This window comes from Anabas testudineus, chromosome 14 (assembly GCF_900324465.2).
Source record: "Anabas testudineus chromosome 14, fAnaTes1.2, whole genome shotgun sequence".
Classification (NCBI taxonomy): domain Eukaryota; kingdom Metazoa; phylum Chordata; class Actinopteri; order Anabantiformes; family Anabantidae; genus Anabas; species Anabas testudineus.
This window is the reverse complement of record NC_046623.1, coordinates 7,389,222-7,407,822: the sequence shown is the minus strand read 5'-3', so window position 1 is coordinate 7,407,822 and position 18,601 is coordinate 7,389,222. Positions and strand designations below refer to the sequence as shown.

The 18,601-nt window shown below is 41.6% G+C and overlaps 2 protein-coding genes across 2 annotated transcripts; one reads left to right on the top strand and one right to left on the bottom strand.

Annotated features, from left to right (window-relative positions):
• The first annotated feature begins 844 nt into the window (after positions 1–844).
• On the top strand, positions 845–6,660 carry pafah1b2 (platelet-activating factor acetylhydrolase 1b, catalytic subunit 2). The gene is made up of 6 exons (XM_026373405.1): positions 845–1,545; positions 1,850–1,931; positions 3,151–3,240; positions 3,435–3,551; positions 3,823–3,945; positions 4,076–6,660. Exons 2-6 carry the CDS (start codon positions 1,851–1,853, stop codon positions 4,352–4,354), a joined length of 690 nt encoding a protein of 229 aa, XP_026229190.1. The 5' UTR covers positions 845–1,545; position 1,850; the 3' UTR covers positions 4,355–6,660.
• A 5,856-nt stretch (positions 6,661–12,516) lies between these two features.
• LOC113170333 (transgelin-like) lies at positions 12,517–17,322 on the bottom strand. The gene is made up of 5 exons (XM_026372394.2): positions 17,155–17,322; positions 14,109–14,295; positions 13,844–14,015; positions 13,586–13,688; positions 12,517–13,449 (listed from the first exon to the last, which is right to left on the bottom strand). The coding sequence occupies exons 2-5, from the start codon at positions 14,286–14,288 to the stop codon at positions 13,299–13,301; spliced, it is 606 nt and encodes a 201-aa protein (XP_026228179.1). The 5' UTR covers positions 14,289–14,295; positions 17,155–17,322; the 3' UTR covers positions 12,517–13,298.
• Positions 17,323–18,601: the final 1,279 nt, after the last annotated feature.

Sequence of the window (18,601 nt, the reverse complement as noted above, 5' to 3'; positions counted from 1 at the left end):
AACAACATGACAATAAAAATACATAACTGTCCCTTAAATTAAGCTAATTATTTTGTCTTTTCATAGAATTATTGTGAACAGAAAGGCTGTATATGATCTGTTCTTTTGATTTGGAAATCCTTTCAAAGGTTTTGAACTAACTTTAATGTATATTTAGGGTCACTATCTTGCTCTAAAAGGGAAAACCTTCAAAAAAAAGCAACACAATAATGGGCATTTTTGTGATGTCTCCATTTTGGCTGATGCTCTCCTTTTATCACTAGTTAATGATTGTATGAGTGTTTAAAGTTCAGGATACTGCTTGCTAAGTAAAACTGATCAGCCTCACGAGGGTAGTTGCAAGCCCTCCACATCAACTTTCTATATGAAATGTGACTGACTTGGTGCTCTGGGGAATTGGTGGTGAAAATATGTTTTGTAGTCCCTGAGGGTGGAGCAGTGTTAAATCCACAAGAGTAGTCACTTGCTATGTTGAACTTTCAGGTCCTGTCTGCACATGCACACTGGGAAAACCACTGCAAATGTTATGATTGCAGCTGGTGTAAATGCAAAAAGACTAATAAACATCCTCGTGCACTGGCAGAACTATATGGTAGCTGGGTGACTGACAGACAGATTATTACAATTACCAGTCACAAATGCTTGATAACAAAATGCTTATTTAATAGATTATGAAATGGTAAGTCATACTGTGCCATGTAGTGTGGCTCCACCAGGGGTTGACTCCCTAACTGTTTAGTAACATAATAGTGTAAACTATGCATCACATCTGGTTTTAGGGGTGTTCGTAGAAAATGACTTAAACACTATTTTCCTTTATTTCTCGTCGACACACAGAAATCATGGACATTGTATTTTCCGTATTTCCTGGAATGCATCATTTGATCCTACTCAGAGATGGGTCACGGAGGGAAAAGATCATGTGTCCCACAGCCAAGATGGCTGCAGTGCTGCACTATCTAGACAAAAACATACCTTCAGCCTTTTAGTCAATTAAGCTAATTTTACCATGCAGTGTATTACATTCGTGTAAAATTATTTCGACAATTGTCGCTGTTTGAGAATCCGAAATAAAACGTTTTCAGACCACCGACGATTCACCCATGAGTCCTTTCGGTCTGACGTTTGTCGCCCTGTGTTTGTTCTCTCAGGAGAAGAGCATAGACTCGTTTTCTCTCTTAAAGTACAAAGTTAGCAGTGCTGAGCTTAATGCTACAGGGTTAGTTATGGCGGTCATAAGAGTCCGACCTCGGCATTAAAGGCAGTCTGTAAGAAATATCAGCCTAAAAGACAACTCCCGGGGTGACATGCCTCAGCGTGCTCTCTGCAGTGCCCCCCGTCGTGTTACGGCTGTCGGTGACTCGTGGGCGCTCCGCTCCTCACACCGTCTCCGTCTCCTGACACGCCTTTTGTTGTCTCGTCCAGCCGGAGGCAGCTAACGGTTGCTAGCGAGCATCACCCGCGTCGAGCACCTCACAGCGGTGAAGTTAGGCCGGGGCAAAAGGAGCCGAGGGAGCCGATAGGTGACGGCCAGCACCCTGTCAGGTAGGCTGTCCGGTAAATGAACGACAAACGTCAAGTGTCAGAGAGGCAGCAGTTAACAGCCCCCAGTCCTGGGCTGGCTAGCTGTTAGCTAACAGGCTAACGTCAGATAAACGGGTTACTAGAGGCTTTAATGCGACCTGCTCTGTAAACACCACCCTTGATATCGACAGTAGCCTCCATCCGTAATAGGCTAGTCTGTCTGCTGCTAGCTGGTGCTGATGCTCTCCTCCTCACACTGCTACACAACATGAACCATCCATCTCTGGCTGCGTGCGGGTTTATCTACATGCGGTGTCTCCTGCAGGATGAGCGGCGACGAAGTGAACCCAGCTGCGGTGGCTCAGCCGGTGGAGGATGTACATGGAGATGGACGCTGGATCTCACAGGTTGGTCTTATTGTTAGGCTAAACAACAGAAGGATGACTTGATGGTGTCTCTGTCTGACTGCAGTCGCACTCACAACAAACACAGCTCATGTAAAGCCCAACATAGATTGTTGTTATTGTGATAGTTTGTTCCCATTTACAGCACATAGTTAAATCTTTGATTGGACCCTTTATGTTCAGGACTGTGCTGTGTTCACATGGTTCCTGAACAGAGAAGACTTTTAGGACATAAATAGGATGTGCACATCGTGAGGTGATGTTTCGTTCATATTCTCATTAGTTACTATTATGTGGTTAAGGTTGATGGAGATGTTCATCGTTATCAGTCAGGACAGGACCCAACTACACACCGCTATGGCCAAGATTTGTGCCATGTCAACTATTCAGTGGCACCTTCTTGTAGATCCAGTCAAGGTTAATCCTCCAAGCTCCCAGGACAAAGACAGTCTGCTTTACTCCACACTTTCTGTCAGACTGGGCAGCAGGAGCTGTCTCGATGCAGGATGTTGTCTAACTTGACTGAATATTAACTTACAGAGTATTTATAAAAACTGTTTGATATTTTTTACATAGATTAGCCTAAGTGTACATTAAAAAAATCTTAATATATAAGAATTTGAAGGACTTCATTGCTGTTTCTTTTGTAGAGACTCGCAATCTCCTATAAAACATGACAGCACAGACAGCGAGGCAAAGGATGAACCGCTGCTTAATATCCTCAACTGTTTCCCACTTACAATTTTCTCACTGCCTCATACTATTTATTACCATTAGAGAATTATATGTTTAACTGTCATTTAAAACTCTGCTATCTCAAGGTTACACATATTTTCTTCCGCAGTACTATTTAAGGATGTGTTTAGCAAAAGGAAAACATTAACCCCCTGATTTTACCTAATGCACATATACTTAATAGAAGTGACTCAGAATCACAGGAAATTAAATTTTCTGTGGGTCCCTGAACACCAGGGTTTGCTGTACAGTATGTCAGCAGGCATAACTGAACAATGACGAATATGATTGACTTGCAGTAAGAAAAGAACATGTAAGTAATGCCTGGATTTAACAACATAATGCACTCTCTTGTTGAACGTAGGCACACTCAACCTAACTCAGACAGAAAGGCCTAACGTGGAACTGGTCGGCTTTTCTTGTATCCTTATCTCTCGGCATTCTGGACCTGATCACCAGTTCTGACATGTTATTGTGTTCTTTGCAGCACACAAGATTCGTGCAGGAGTGTAAGGATGCTGAACCAGATGTTCTGTTTGTGGGGGATTCTATGATACAGTTAATGCAGCAGTATGAGGTGAGACAAGATATGTTATTGTTAACTCTTCTAATGTCCATCTGCTGTAGCTTCTTAAAGTATAAATAAAGTATAGTATAAATATACTCTACACGTACTGTATGTTATGACTGGTCGACAGGTTTTTATTTAGTGTCATTTACCAAATTAAAATTTATCATATAAAATGCAGATCTTTGGATTCCCGTCCACAGGTCTGGAGGGAGTTGTTCTCTCCTCTTCATGCGCTCAACTTTGGTATTGGAGGGGACACCACGTGTAACGTGCTGTGGAGGCTGCAGAACGGAGAGCTGGAAAACATTCGTCCCAAGGTTAGGGCAAAATCCCTTTATTTACCTGTCCTGTACCTATGTAACCCAGACATGGTTGTCATTGACTGAAACAGAAAGTGATGCAGAGGATTGTGATTTGTGGAGATGGATTTTATCTGTTATCCATTAAAGGCCATATACATACTGTTGTGCCTTGCACATGCAGTCCCTCATGCAGAAACATACATGTAGCTCTCCCTCATCTTGCTGATCGTAGCAGGAGCAGGTGACCTCATGGTCCTAATGGTGGTCTCTTTGTGGTCTTGTCCAGGTGGTGGTGTTGTGGGTAGGAACCAACAATTACGAACACACTGCAGAACAAGTTGCTGGAGGAATTCTTGCTATTGTAGAGCTGCTCATCTCCTGCCTCCCCAAGGCTAAGATAGTTGTTCTGGTAAGTTATGTATGTCTTGTCTTGTGATGAACTTTAGTTTAGTATATGTTAAATATTTAGCATTGTTAGCTGTTGTTATTTAAATGTATATGTAAAGTATATGAGTCAAAAATATTTACATGGTTCTCAGGGTTTGTTGCCTCGAGGGGAGCATCCCAACCCTCTGAGGGAGAAGAATGCTGCTGTTAATGGCTTCCTGCGCTCCTGGCTTCCACGACTGGGACAGGCTCAGTTGCTGGATGTGAGTGGAGAGTTTGTCCACTCTGGAGGAGCCATCAGCCAGCAGGACATGTTTGACTTCCTTCACCTGACACTGTCAGGTTACCGTAACGTGTCCAAGCCCCTCAGTGACCTGCTGCTTCAAATACTGGAGGACACCCCAGAGGAGAGACGGGCGTCACTGGTTTGAGGGCCATGTCCGAGCAGCACATTTATCCAGAGGCATGTCTCACTCGCTCCTGTGGAAGACGTGGGAGACATGTCCCTGGATCCTGGGGAACAAAGGGCTCGCTCATTGGGGAATGAGGTACCCTGATGTGAGTGGGCCCACGAGGGGTGTGGGATGACATTCATGAGCAGAGGGTTGGGTGTGGAGAGGTGCTGAAGAGAGAGAGAGACCTCATTACAGATGTAGACACTGTGAGCGCAGTAGTAAGCTCTATTGCAAAAAGCATTTACAAAGTCCGAGCACTCCGAATCATAGGCAGATACACTGAAATCATGTGGGACTGCAGTGGCACACACACACAGATCAATATTGGCCTGTGTTTCACTCTTGTCACCTCTGCCACAGAAATACAATATAAAACACAATCCATTTTGTTCCCTTATGTTTTGTTTTGTTTCTGCAAAACTGTTAACTGTGCAGCTTCTCTGTTAATGCGCGAGAAGTTCAGGGCACAGGCAAACACTAGACGGATCATTATCCACTACTGTACTGACCACCATCCTACACAGCAGTGATTCCCAACCTGGGAGTCGCAGTGGGACCAACAACAATCTGAGGATGAAACAAGACAATTTAAAGGGGAAAATAAGAATTTCTATTGCATCAAAACTATGTTTTTTCCTTTTTTCCTTCTGCATACTTGATCCCCTTCAGGCTTGTTAAAATGCAAATGAAAACATGAAAGTAGTAAAAGTCACTACTGAGTGTGACATTAATTCCTTTTAAGGCTTAAGAAGGTTGGTAGCTGGAGGATTTGCTGCCGAGACGCACACCCTGGGCAGGATTGTTAAGTATCTCACTGTTAGATAATTTTGTTTCAAAGCATAATCAAAGAAAACAGCAAATTCAATAATGTACACAGATCTACTGCGATACCTGTGTCAGTCCAGTTATTTATGTGTAGTGTTTCCATATACTCAGTCAGGTAAGGAGCACTTACTCACTTGTGAACATGGTGTGTAACTATTTAGATGTCTTTGCAAATTGTTTATCTATATAAGATAGATCTGGAGAGATCACACTAGATCACTGCTTTGTTACTGTGTCACCTTAAACTGTCACCAAACTAAATGTTAAATTTCAAATGCATGTTTTAAGGCAAACTTTAGCTTTTTGAGCAGAAAGTCGCTCAGCGCTTCTGTAGTAATTGAGTGACAGTGATCAGTCAAAATTATGTATTCATTCATATTAATTAGTGATGTTATACTGTTTGTCTGATAATCTACATAAGGTCTTCCACCCCTGAGGCTGATGCTTACGTGCAACACTTCATCACATCCTCAAAGTGTATTGCTATTTTATTTACTGTTTCACCATTTTGCTTTAAGTAAATCTAATGTGACATTTAACTTCTAATGTGTAAAAATCAAATCTGAAGGCCTTGACCACTGCAGGACCTTATCCTGTGTGCATGTGAGAGGACATTGTTCTGTAGCAAGAGTATCAATATCAGCGCAACATTTCAGGCCATGATATTGCAGTTTGTTGATGATTGTGTGTGCTGGTTTTGCAGTAACATTGCCGTGCACTTGCTTTAATATTTTCTACAGAGAATGAAAGAAGTTAAGACACATTAGCTGCAGTTATCTTACATTGCTAATGATGCCGTGAGCTATTCTTTCTAAATACAGATCAATATGGGAGAGTTTCTTCCTCTGCTTGTATTTAACACTAAGATATCAAACAAGCACAGCTTCTCTCTCCCTCTCCTTCCTCAATACTTGAACATACAGTATTTTCTTTCCCGTTTCTTGCCCCCTGTTTATTTCTGTCTATATTGTATTTGTAGGTGACTACAGCCCGGCCACCCTGAAACCTGACATCTCTATGTGGTATAGCCACGTGATTGCTCTCACACTAAATGCTAAAAAGCTATCGCTGTTCATGTAAAGAAAAACATTCATCCGTGCACTTACACTGTAGCTGTTTCTCCGTGGCTTCAGTTTTGTTCAGATGTCAAGCATCAGATTATGTGATTTACTGCTATCTAAAGCTGTGCACATTCTCGTGCTGTGTTAAATATAACTAGTGTATGTGTGTGTGTGCCTTAAGTGTTCATGGGGACGGTTGTGTACAGTGTGTCTGGTGCTGGAATTGTGTAAGTTGGATGTGTGATTGGCCCCAGCTGTATATAAGACGTGAAGCTTGTTCGGACGGAGGTCAGAGTGTCTTGAGTCTGTGTTTGGTGCGATGTAGTATTTGCACTGTTTTGGCTGTGACATTATTGAGGTAAAGCATTCCAATTAAAAAAAGAAACAAAGATCTCACCAGGTGTTGAAGTGGTCTTTTCTGTTCCTATAAGCTGAGCTGAGTGATCATGTTGGAAGTTAAAAAGAGGACGCATAGAGCTCAGATTCTGTTTTCGGGGCTTTGTGTTAGTGTTTCACGCTCGCCAACAGAGGGAACCATTTCACCAGTGAACTAAGCAGAGAAAGACGCCTCCTCCTTGTTCCACGCCTCCTCTCTTTTAGCCAAATAGTTTTTATTGCCTAAATGAATTTGCTTTTACCAATTTTGTCTCTCTAATGTTAGTAAATCACCAACAGCACTCAGAAGACTCACCAGTATGATTGCTGGCAAGTTGAAAAATGCCTAGTTAATAAACTATTTGCTCACTTTTAATGTTGCTCTCGTTAATTTAAATTATTTTTATCTATTGAGTGTAGTTAAAATAGTTAGTCTGTACTGTAGACTGTCTTCACTGAGTGGGAACTTTGAAGAGCTGTTAACACACAAAGCTCAGCACAGAACTAAACAAGATATAAGTGAAGTCCACGCTGGATTCACATTATGAGTTCATGTTCCTGTAATAAAACAAATTGAGGAATTAAAACTAAAACTTTTTTTTTTTATTGTTTTGACACTTTAAAAAGGAGTCACATAAATGTGCTCTACCTGAAGTTCTCTACCACAGAAGGGAAATGAAAGTCAACAGACGGGCAAATCTTTAGTATCCACTTAATGTTTTTCTAAGTCTTAAGATGGCCCATGTAGACTTTAGAGAAATATTTGAGTCCTCCTTCTGTCAATATACTGTGTTAAAATGGGAAAAGATAACTTTCTAATCCTAAATCCATTAACATAGGCGGAGGCGACAGAAAGATTAGCTGTATGTACGTCTGGCTTTGTGTGTTTCCTGCTCTTGCAGACTGAACAGCGATGGGAGTGTGTGTATCACTTATTGTAGCAGCTGAAGACCTTGTATGAATTATCTGCAGCATCACCAGGCTACTTTATGTTTGAAACTTCATGTAATATGCTGCCAAGTGTGATTAAATGGTCCAAGACCTATTTGTCATCTGCTGCTATTTGGCCAATGCTGCAGTCTTCTGCATTTTGTAAAGTGTGGACTGTAGAAATTAAACACGTTTCAGGATTCATTGCATTCAAGTTAGTCGACTGACTTGACAATTTCACTATTTTGCCTTAAGAAAGTCCAGTCCATAAATGCAAGGGAACCAGTAACACCTGCCCACACCATAACACATTCACCAGGAGTCACAGATGAGGTGGTATGACTTGGTTTATGAGCTGTTCTCTCTGTTCTTGGTCTCGCCCGTCCATAGATTATTGTTCCAGAACTGGTTTTTAAGGCAGACCAGTGATTTGCATCTTGTACTAAACCCTCTGTATTTACTCAGGTCTTCTCTCGGTTGCTGACTTTGATACAGATACGCCTGCTCTCCTGAAATGTGTTCTCGATTGTAGTGGCATACAGCTCCAAAATAATGAAACCTGCGTCAGTGACCACTCATATTTTGGCGTGGCACTATGTGCTGTTTTAACATTTATCACATGTTAAAACGTGATAAATGTTGGAATACATTTATCACATGTTTTAACTTTGCAGTTAGATTATGTAAAGTCAGAGGATTTGAGATGGAGAAGTTGATGTCATTGTAAAAGCAGAAGTTTAGTAAACACTAAAACCTGCTTACTGTAAGATTTAGTGCACTGTTTTTTGTTTTTATTTTTTATCAGGGAAGCAAACACTTAGAGTTTTGTAAGTCTCCCAGTGAAGAACTCCTCCTCTTCTGCAAATAGCACCTCACACCTTCACCACATCCGCTAGCGCCCAGACGATAAGGTGCAAAACTGCTCTGATTGGTTGATTAGGTGATAAAGAGCAAAATGAATAAATAACTATCTGTTCTGAATTATCAACTCATCACTTTGCTTTAACAGCTTTGTCCCCCTCTGATAGCATCTGGATGGTCGTTTCCTTACAGATCTCAAACCACTTGATTTGAGGGGACCACCTGCTTCCTGACTCATGTTACCCACCGTTTTCACCTGATATTCCTGTGACCTACTTTGGGTCATTCTGTGTTTCCACGTGAAGAATGTGGCAGCACTGAAGAAGGACAGAGACAGAGCAGAGGGCTTTTACTGTGGCTCCAGATCAGCCCTATTCATGCCTCTACCATGCACACGAGTCATTCACACACATATTCAGTCATCGCCTTATGCCTCACTGTGGACACCATGTTTTTTTGTGCCTGATATGACATCTCCCTTAACTATTGTAAGTATCTCTGTGGTTCATAAACACAGCTGCGTGTCACCATTTGGAAAACCACGTTCATACATACTTAGGTGTTTAAACACAAATTACAGCTCCACCAGCTCCATGAAGCCAGGAGGAAACGTCACCCACTCTGGTTTATAATTTACCATGGGAGCTGCAAAAAGAACAGTTTTATCTACAATAATGTTTGCCTAACACCATCTCAGTCCCACTCAAACTAACCCGTGGAATTCCAGTGGGTCTTTCTTTTTGACATTGAAATTAATTTATACGCATTGATTTTTTTCCCCCTCTTGGTTAATTCAGTCTCAGGTCGGGGTCATGCTGCTCCTTTTACTTCTCTTTCACTCAGGGCAATCCTGTCTTGACTGTAACCTTGGACTGATATCACCCTGCTGCATACAATCCAAAGCAGCCTAACATTGCCTTTGTACTTTTCTCCCAGAATAATAAACAGAACCTTTGGTGCTTTAATGCAGTTAAAGGCCAGATACTCACAAATGCATGTTACCACTTTGGCCTATTCATGCAGCCAAGTGCTTTGTCTTCCCCAGCCTGTTGTTCCCTGCAGCATTTAACCAGTTATCTATTATTATCTGTTTTTCTTACATTCCACAGCTCAGCTCACTTGTCCTCCCCCTTGTTGGGAGATTTATTCACCAGCGTTTTGATTGTTGAAAAGGCGGTATCATCTCTTCCTGACATTGTGTACAAATCGTGACTGCTAATTATAATTTGATTCTCCTCTCATATTTGGTAAGACGTCTATTGTAAGACAAGATTGGTATTGTAAAAGTATGTATGATATGACCGAGGCTTTCCCAAAATGAATATTTGTACTGAGAAGCGTGACACTGACAAATTATGGATCGAAATGTGTAAATGTAGGAATAATAAACAGCGCTTTTGTTTGGTTCACTGACAAAATCTGTAGACGGCAGAACAGGAAGTACTTTTTGGTGCACAAAATGTGATATTAGATTATTAATTTACTTATATAATATATATGCCAATCAAATGACAACCCTATTAAACCAGAATGTATCGACGCTTGACAAAGCAATCTTAATAATAACACAGTATAATAGCTGTTCTGAAGCTTCTGTCAGGTTCTAGCTGCTCTTGAAGTACAGCTCGCTCTCTGCTGTTTTGAAATACATGCTAATGTTTGTTCCTGGTGGACTTTGTGGTGAGATTGTTTGGGCGACCGAGAAACCCATCTTGCTACTAAACATCAGTCTTCGTGTGAGACAGTGGTTTAGACAGTGGAGACAGAGCAGCCAGTAGGAGTCGCTGTAATCCCTCACCGGTTTCACACCCACTAACTGGCTGGTTTATGCATTACTGCCAAGCCAGAAGCCCCATTGCTGAGCACTGAAGCCATATTTCTGCAGATTTTTCCACTGTGTCACTCTACTAATCGTAGTATTAGTTCCAGTCTGGTTATCACACTTGTTGTCCATTCAGATTACTTTAGACTTGAGGTTTGGACCAGGCCTTACCACTGTTTCATGTTCCTATAGAGTCATTTAGAGAACCTACAGAGTTCCTGAAACTTTGAATGACCCTCAATTTACCTTTATTGTAGTGAACTCGGTCAGCTCTCTTCTGAAGCCACTCAAATAACGAACGCGTCTTGCTCAATGGCACAGTGGCAGCTCAAGGAGAAGACGTAACATCAGTTTCTTTATTCATGTTATCCCAGGCAAAGTATTTCAACTGCCATCTCTCCAGTCAGAAGGCAGTTTCTATAACCTCAAAGCTATCATCTCCCCTGTTATGCCCCTGTATGGCAGCGAAGTACATTCCACTGCAGTGAGGTCAGTGACGTGTTAGCGTTTCCACACTTTATTAAAACCCCGATGGAAAGAGAAATGGCTTAGGTGTCAAAGAGGCCAGACATCAGTGTTCTACTGAGGTTTGGCTGAGATCATTAGATAAGAAAGGTTTGTGTTAGTTAGCTTGGGGAATATTTCAAATGTGACAAGTAGGTTTTTCATTTTCATTAATTTAAGTTGCCCTCCACACGTTTGTGGTGGACCAGAGGTGGCAAGACGTTTCCTGAAAACGTTAACCAAGTTATTTCGTTTTGCCTCGTGGCTGCATAGCAACACAAGCAAGGATACAACTACAGTGTTTTACCGAGTTGTACTACAATTGGTTTTTGAGGTATATAAAAAAGGGGAAACTGTAGTTTTGATTAGAAGCCAGGGAACAAATGATATAAGATAAACTAACTCATTAACTTATTCTCAGGTCTTCAGACACAATCTCTCACAAAGAAATCACATATCTCACCACGTCAGTGATCTCTTTTATCTGTGCAGCGATGAAATGTGGTAACAGTGTACCACATCTCTAAAACAGATTGTAATCTACAATAACTGAACACATTAAAGTAAATCTTTTCTCCTACTACCACGATCCCCCAGTTATTATGAAGTGTTTTCTGGCTGACTAATAAGTAACAGCACAAATGTAAACCGTAACAATAAATAATACTTCAGACAGTTGCATCAACTCTAAATATTTGTGTTTCTTGACATAGTGACAAACAGCAAGAAGGAATCAGTCCAAGTGTCTTGGTACAGTGTGTTAATGGACCCTGCAGAAAAACTTGAACAGATGTGTTCGACGAGCTCACTTATTGTTGTGTGTTGAAATAAATATTAGTGTTGAAATAACAAACAGATTTTGGCTATTATACTTATATAATCTGAACCACAGCGAAGGTAACAGCCCAGACTAATGTGGTAATGGTAAGTTTGAAAAGTGAGGACATTATAAAGAACAAATGACCTCACCCTATCAAAGGCAAGTAGACATAAGAACATGTGGCCACATGAACAACTTGCCTATTTACTTGTTTTCACTTGGTCTACATGGATACTGGTCTCACTCTTTACAATATATCAATTTATCAATACTTTATAAAAAGTGTTTCCTGTAACACTAAGAGTAAGAAGGAAGGGGAAAAGGAAGTCTTTTGTTTGCCCTCCCTCTGCGTTGATCACTCCTTTTTTGGAAATGCTCTCTGATTTCTTAATCCTGTCCTGACTTGACCTATACTCTCTCTGACCCCAGTCACTAACTAATCCCCTGTCCCAGACTCTATTCTGACATTGTACCACTCCTTCTTCTCCTTTTTACTTTCTTTATAAGCTCTTTCTCTCATGCAAACTAAATGTCTGCTCTATTCTCTTAATTCCTCCTTGCTGCTTTTCTTCTCCACCTCCGGCCTTTTCTCAGTCACTTCATGCTGAACAGCTTTGCTGGTACTCAAGCAGAAAACACAGTATAAACAAAAAGTTGGCAGGGGATAGTGATAGTCATACCCTGCAACCCCCTTGATTTTTTTTTTCCCCCCGCTAGATTTTATCACACGTGCTTATCGCTGCATGGAGAACAGCTCAGGTTCAAAGCAGACGATTCTAGGTGCCGTGCTACAGCTACCTGCAGAAACTCTGACGTGATTATCACTGGCTGCTGTGCACATTAGTTAATCTCTTTCTCTGTTTACCTGCTGGGCTATCAAGATGTGACAACTCAATCAGCAGATATGACCAAACCCCCAGTTATTCAGCATTCGTGAGACTTCTTTACAGTTGGATCAAACTTTATTTCAAATTTGTACATTACATAGGCTGTGATGTATGCCTATTCACTTCAAATTTTGTATATAACATTACTGTAAACCACATCACTCCATACACTTCTTACCTTCCAGGATGCTTGTTTCAGCTCATTTCAGTATACAGCAAGCAAAGGCTTCACATCTGCTGTCATTTTGAACTACTACCTACTCCATTTGCTCTTTGTCATTAATGGTTTTTGCACAATGGCTGTGTTGTTCTTCAATGTAAGCAGGAAACAGTTTCAAAACTGACCAAGGTGGTGCTTTCAAGGACATCCTGTTGTATAGGGATGGATAACATTGTCTGAACAGCAACACTGACAGATGAACAAAAGCTAAAAGTCAGCACATGAAAAAGAGTTTGCAGATTTTTCTAGTGCACTGAAATGAACTGAAACCAGTGAAAGTCTGAAATAAATCCAATCCAAGCTCATTTGATGTTAAGGCAGTAAGTTAAAACATGCAAAACAATTGGATAGATCCTTAAAAATATATTATTTACAAGGTGGTACTGTGGAATGCATCTTTTTAACGTGAGTGTGCTCAACATGAAGTGTGTGCTGCGTATGTGCACACAGTCCTGTCGGCTCCTGTTTTGGTCCAGTTTAGTCTTGAAAGCAGTCAGGTCACATTTCTCCTAATGGCCGATGTAAGGGTCAGAGTTTCTCCATCCTCGCTGACTGGCCTTTGAGAGAGAACAGAAGGAGGAGTGTATGGGAGGAGGACTTGAACACTGCCAGTGTTCAGGGGTTGTTGATGATCTGTCTGGGACGCCCGTAGCCTGTCATGCCAGCTTGAGATGCTCCTTTATTTGTGCCCATTTGCAGGCCAATGACATTTTTGCCTTCGCTCAGCTGTTCCTCTGAGAAATCCCTCCTGTTCTCTTGGGCCTTCCTGCACACACACAACAACACCAGCACACAAACTCTCAGTCCACAATTTCTTTCCTCAGCACTGAAATGAAGCCTCCTTTGTTTCACCAGCTTTCCACAGAGAGAGTTCACACATGAGGGGAAGTGCTCATACTCACCTATGGAACCAGTTGGGGTCTCCTTTGTAATTCCCATCATCCTTTGTGACTGCCAAACTGCCCAGAGTCATCAGGGTTCTCTGAACAGCAGCCAGGTCTTTCCCTAAAGACATGCAATAATCTCAAATGAATAAAGCCCTCACCAGACACAAGGAGAGAGCCAGTGACCTGCACTCAGTGCAGTTTAGCTTAGATCTAAACAAGACTCTGATTAACAAGACTCTCTTATAATGCTACCGATAAAGCTGGTTGTCTTGCCTTCAAAGAGGTCTACAGTCTGGAACATGTCAGTTTTCGTGATGCCATAATTTTCCGCAGCTCTGAGGAACATGGAGATTTGCTCCATCTGCTTAAATGCCATGCCAGAGCTCTTGATGGCCTTGACCGGCTTGTTGGCTCCATGCAGACTGTTGATAAGTTCACACAGAACCTGGAGAGAAACAGAGTAGGTATCTCTACACAATGCAAATTGAAACGGTATACACTGTGGAGATATATACTTTTTTGTAAACCCAACACTCACACATCCATCCTTGAGCCACTTTTGGAAGCCAGTCTTGCCTTCTTCAGGCCGGCCAACTGCAGATCCACACTGGGCAACGATCCACTCTACCAGCCTTTCTTCCAGTTCTGGGTCATATTTCTTATCAATCTTACTCTGAACCTCACGGCTCAGACCGTAGGCAGGACCTTTGTTTGCCATGCTGATCCTGTTGGGAGGGGAGGTTTAAAGAGTAAATAGGCAAACTGTACTTCTTGGCAGCATACTGTGCCACTTTCAATCTTAATTTTTAATAGATGCAACATTCACTTTTGAATCCCTGCCCTGCTCACACCCAGACCTGGCCTTCAGTCAGAACAAATACGATTTTAGTCACTGTCTTCCTGATGCACGCATGTGTGCATGAACATGTTTTTGTTCTTATGCTTTTTGTTTAAAACAATCAGAAACAGGACATGGAGCAAGTGAACCAATTTAGGCTGGTCCTCAATACTTCAAAGTAAGTATTGAAGTTAGTCCAAAAGTGTGATGGTTAAAGAAACAGTTTTTGGGTAAAACAATGTTTTGCACTCTAGTAGAGAGTTAGATGAAAAAATATTCAAAGTTGATGCAACTTTCATGTGTGAATGTTAATTATGAAGCGAACTATAATGATATAATGTGCACAGATTCTCACATTGGTGACAGTCAGTGTCACAATTTGACATTTTGTTTAAGAAAATTAGAAATGCTGAACGTTTTGTGAAATTACAGCCTCTCTACAAGTAATTACAGCTGGCCTATCTCACTTATTAATGCAGTATGAGCTTCCTGTTAGCTTCTGCTGAACAGCCCCACTCCCTTCATCCTGTTTGCTCATTCAGCTGTCACTTCCTTCCTTTCTCCCTGACAAAGGTAGCTGTGTGTATACAGGACTCTAAACAAAACAACACACTGCTGCTCACTATGGAAACAGACGTTAAGCAAAAAAGCAAATAGCTTTATTGAGCCTGTTAAATCATGAAAGCATGAGACGTATGTGTTAACCACCACACTGCTCTGAGTCACCGAGTTACACATTTCAGTAATTCTAGGAAACCTGATAACATATGGACATGTTTAGAACTGGTGGGGAAATCTTACTTTTCTTCACTGTCAGCCCAAGTGCATGCACAAAAATTCACATACTTGGCCTCAGTATGGTCTGCAGATACAGGGAAGCTGCATATTTTCGTGTTGTAAATGATGGAATATTGTGTGCAGGCATTTGTGTTTTATTTTTTATTTAGCAAACAGGGTTTAATATGCGCCATAAAGTACGTTTGTCACTTGAGGGCAAAAAGGCACACCTATTACATCCCTTGCAAAACAGAGCCTTGTTGGTCTTACACAATAAGTGTTGATAGTTTGACAAGTCATCATTGTGTCCAACAGCTCCACACTGGAAGCCGAGCTGCCGCAGATCACACTTGCGTCTCTGTTCATTGTGTGAGCTTGCAGTGGTTATATGCTTCAGGCATGTGGTGGAGAAGTGTCTAATGGTCCTTTAGGTTATTCCAAAACCAGAATGGTGAAGTAAATATCCAAACATCCAAACTTTTAAACACTTTCTCAGTGAGTTCTGTCTGTCGTGTCCTGGCACGCCTAGAGAACATCCAGCAGCTGCAAACGTCGTGACTTATCTCTGCGTGCAGGATGATGAAGTCAGTCCAGTCTGGTAGATTAACCTTTACTCTAAGCTGCATCGCTCTCCAAACTACATATGTAAACAAGGTTGAGGCACGCCACTGTCAGTCAGCACTGTGCATTTCAAGTGTGTCTGTGCACTTTAGAAGTCAACTGGGAGCGGCCTAGTAGTTCCTGGGAACATCTCGTAATCACAGAGTCACGGCTCCAACCCTTCACAAAAAAACCAGGATGCAGATGATGGATGTGTGCTGCTGAGGTTACTGAGGTGATTCTTAAAGATGGGAAATGAAATCATAAATGGGTTGATGCAGTCCTCATGGAGATAGCAGCAGTAAAATATTGTTTGTACAGTTTGTCTGTCCCTCTGCTATTTTAATATCTCACCGTTACCCAGATTAAACTCTTCATACTTTGTTCACAGAGCAGCTTCCGTGTGCCATTTGAGGGTTAAGAGTCTTACTCAGATGGAAGTGAAGTTCTTACAGTTTTTATATTCATCCCTCTCGCCCCCCGCCCAAATTCTGAAACTCTTGTCCCACAGTAACTTGCATCCGCTACGAGGCATTTCACAACTTTCTTGTTATTGCGACAGGGCTGCACTGAACTGCCTCATCAGTTGTTACAGATATCAGTTTCCCATATCTAAACGTACGGTTGTTTGATCAGTGACTCATTTAGTTGTGCAAAAGAAAAAGGCTTTTCTGAAATCTTTGTGACGTGAACACAATTGTTTCAAAACATAAAGTTCATGATTAGTGGACACGACTGATAAAGTATGTGACCATGATTCCCTTTATCCTGCACAGTCCAGGTTGCTGCTGAGGCACAATGGTATTTCAGTGGTCTGCATGTTTCCTGATCACTGCAGATAGCAGTAACAGCTCAGGCAGCACAGGTTGTTGAAGTTATCTCGTAGTTGAAAGCACATAAATGTCCAATAAATATGAAAACAGATCTGACAGACACACGAAGAGCATTGTGGTGTTCTGCACATATGCTAAAATAGAAACTGATGCATTATTAGACAGCAGTGACTACATTTGTCAGAGGCTGAAGCTTAACATTTCCTGAAACTGTGAGGCTGCGGAAAGAGCTGAGATAAGAAAGAGGATTTTCTAAGTCAAGAATTCACAGACTTGTGGGTCATTCAGAAGGCATCGAATCCCCATGCAAACTACTAAACAATAACAGAGCATTTGGCCTCAGTCTGTGTAAGATCAAACATTAACCAAGAAGGAAGGAGACCAACAGCAAGGGTGGGGTGTCCGATACATTACACTTCTTTTTTTTTTTCATGTTTCCTGCACAGATTCAGCCACAAGCTCAAATCTTTCGAACTGCCAGAAAACTGAGATTGAGAACGAAGTAAAGGCAAAAGTGAGAGAGAGAGAGTCCTTACTTTGTTCAGTAGCCTTCAGGTGGGTACCCGTGGGGTTTGGGCTTGTGTTGCTGTGTTCGCGCCCTTCTTCTTCCTTGTAGCACAGTGCAGAGTGCACTGAAGAGGAGTGCCAGTATAATTGCAGAAAACACCCCTGGCTGAAGTATATGACTTCACCGCATTCAACAGAAAGAGGGAGCAGGACAGAGCTACGCCTACTGGTCTTCTTATTTCACTCCACGACCCGCCCCTTTGCTTTTTCCCTTTATTCCTACTCAAATTGTAATTCCTTATTTAGGAGAAGTAGGGAAGGAAAAGGCATGTGACTGGAGGGTTTGGTGTGGTCACTGAAAGGAATTCTCTGAATTTCTCGCTCTACCACTAAAGAATAAGACGGGATTAGGAGGAAAGGAGGGACGAATGACAAAATCCTCCAGAACAGTGACGTCTGAGGGGGCACAGGAAGGGAGTTACGCTAATTAGAGAGCAGTGTGGCACACGTAGGAGATTATTTATTGCCTCAATTCAAATGAGTGATGTTTGCGGTCTCTCAAATCTGACTGAAACAGAAACAGGCAGCAGGCAGCTGTGGAATGTAAATCCCTTATCTGTGTTGAGTTTCATGTCAAGACACAAAGAAAGGAGGAAGGAGAAGATCAGATCTGAAAATGTAAATCCTGACAGATGTAGCGGGCTCGCTTTCAATCCAGCAGTTTTACATTAACACAGTTTCTATGACAACACAAAGGAGCCACTCCCTCCGAGGCATTTCAACCATGTAGACAGGAGCGAGCCCAGACCTGCAGGGGCTCTGGGATCAAACAGTGACATCAGCCGTGATAACACTGTGAGGAGTTGGCAACGTGTGAGGTCATCGACTGAGCCCAGAGCTCATGAAAATATAGGTGTTAGGAAAAAGCTGGGGCCTGTTCACGTCAGATGTCATTTGTCTCATTCAGCTACTGGATATTTAACCACCAGGACATCTACAGGCTGTACCTGAAAGTTGGTTTGTGGTAGAGGAGTATTTCCTCTTTCTATGCACACTGATTTTCATAAAATGCCAACTTTACTTTCAATGTCACTCATTGTTTGAGCTTTATCATTTCAAATGCATCAACCTCAACCAAACACAAAGTAAAAATCTAATAATGTTTGCAGGTTTATACAGGTTATATACAGGTTTTAATGGGCTATCCCACAAAATTGGTTTTACATATGATACCAAGTGAGACCAGAGCAGAATCATAAATATAGATACTTTTTACTGCATTTATTATCCTTTAATTTAAGTGACAGGAATATGTCAAGAAATGTGAACGTGAATCATAATAATAATACGGAGCTGCCTGCTGTATGAGGCAATTCCATAGAAAATAAACACAAAATATTTCTTTCTATTGTTCTATTACTTGTTTATCTATCTGGGTATAAAAAAAGAAAAAGTATGAGAAACCCAACGTAACCC

Coding starts and splice junctions, on each gene's coding strand:
- LOC113170333 (XM_026372394.2), bottom strand. CDS start 14,288: ATGGCAAACAAAGGTCCTGCCTACGGTCTGAGCCGTGAGGTTCAGAGT. Junction 13,689..13,843: donor GACTGTAGACCTCTTTGAAG/GCAAGACAACCA, acceptor GCATGTCTTTAG/GGAAAGACCTGGCTGCTGTT. Junction 13,450..13,585: donor GACCCCAACTGGTTCCATAG/GTGAGTATGAGC, acceptor GTGTGTGTGCAG/GAAGGCCCAAGAGAACAGGA.
- pafah1b2 (XM_026373405.1), top strand. CDS start 1,851: ATGAGCGGCGACGAAGTGAACCCAGCTGCGGTGGCTCAGCCGGTGGAG. Junction 3,241..3,434: donor AGTTAATGCAGCAGTATGAG/GTGAGACAAGAT, acceptor TCCCGTCCACAG/GTCTGGAGGGAGTTGTTCTC. Junction 3,946..4,075: donor AGGCTAAGATAGTTGTTCTG/GTAAGTTATGTA, acceptor CATGGTTCTCAG/GGTTTGTTGCCTCGAGGGGA.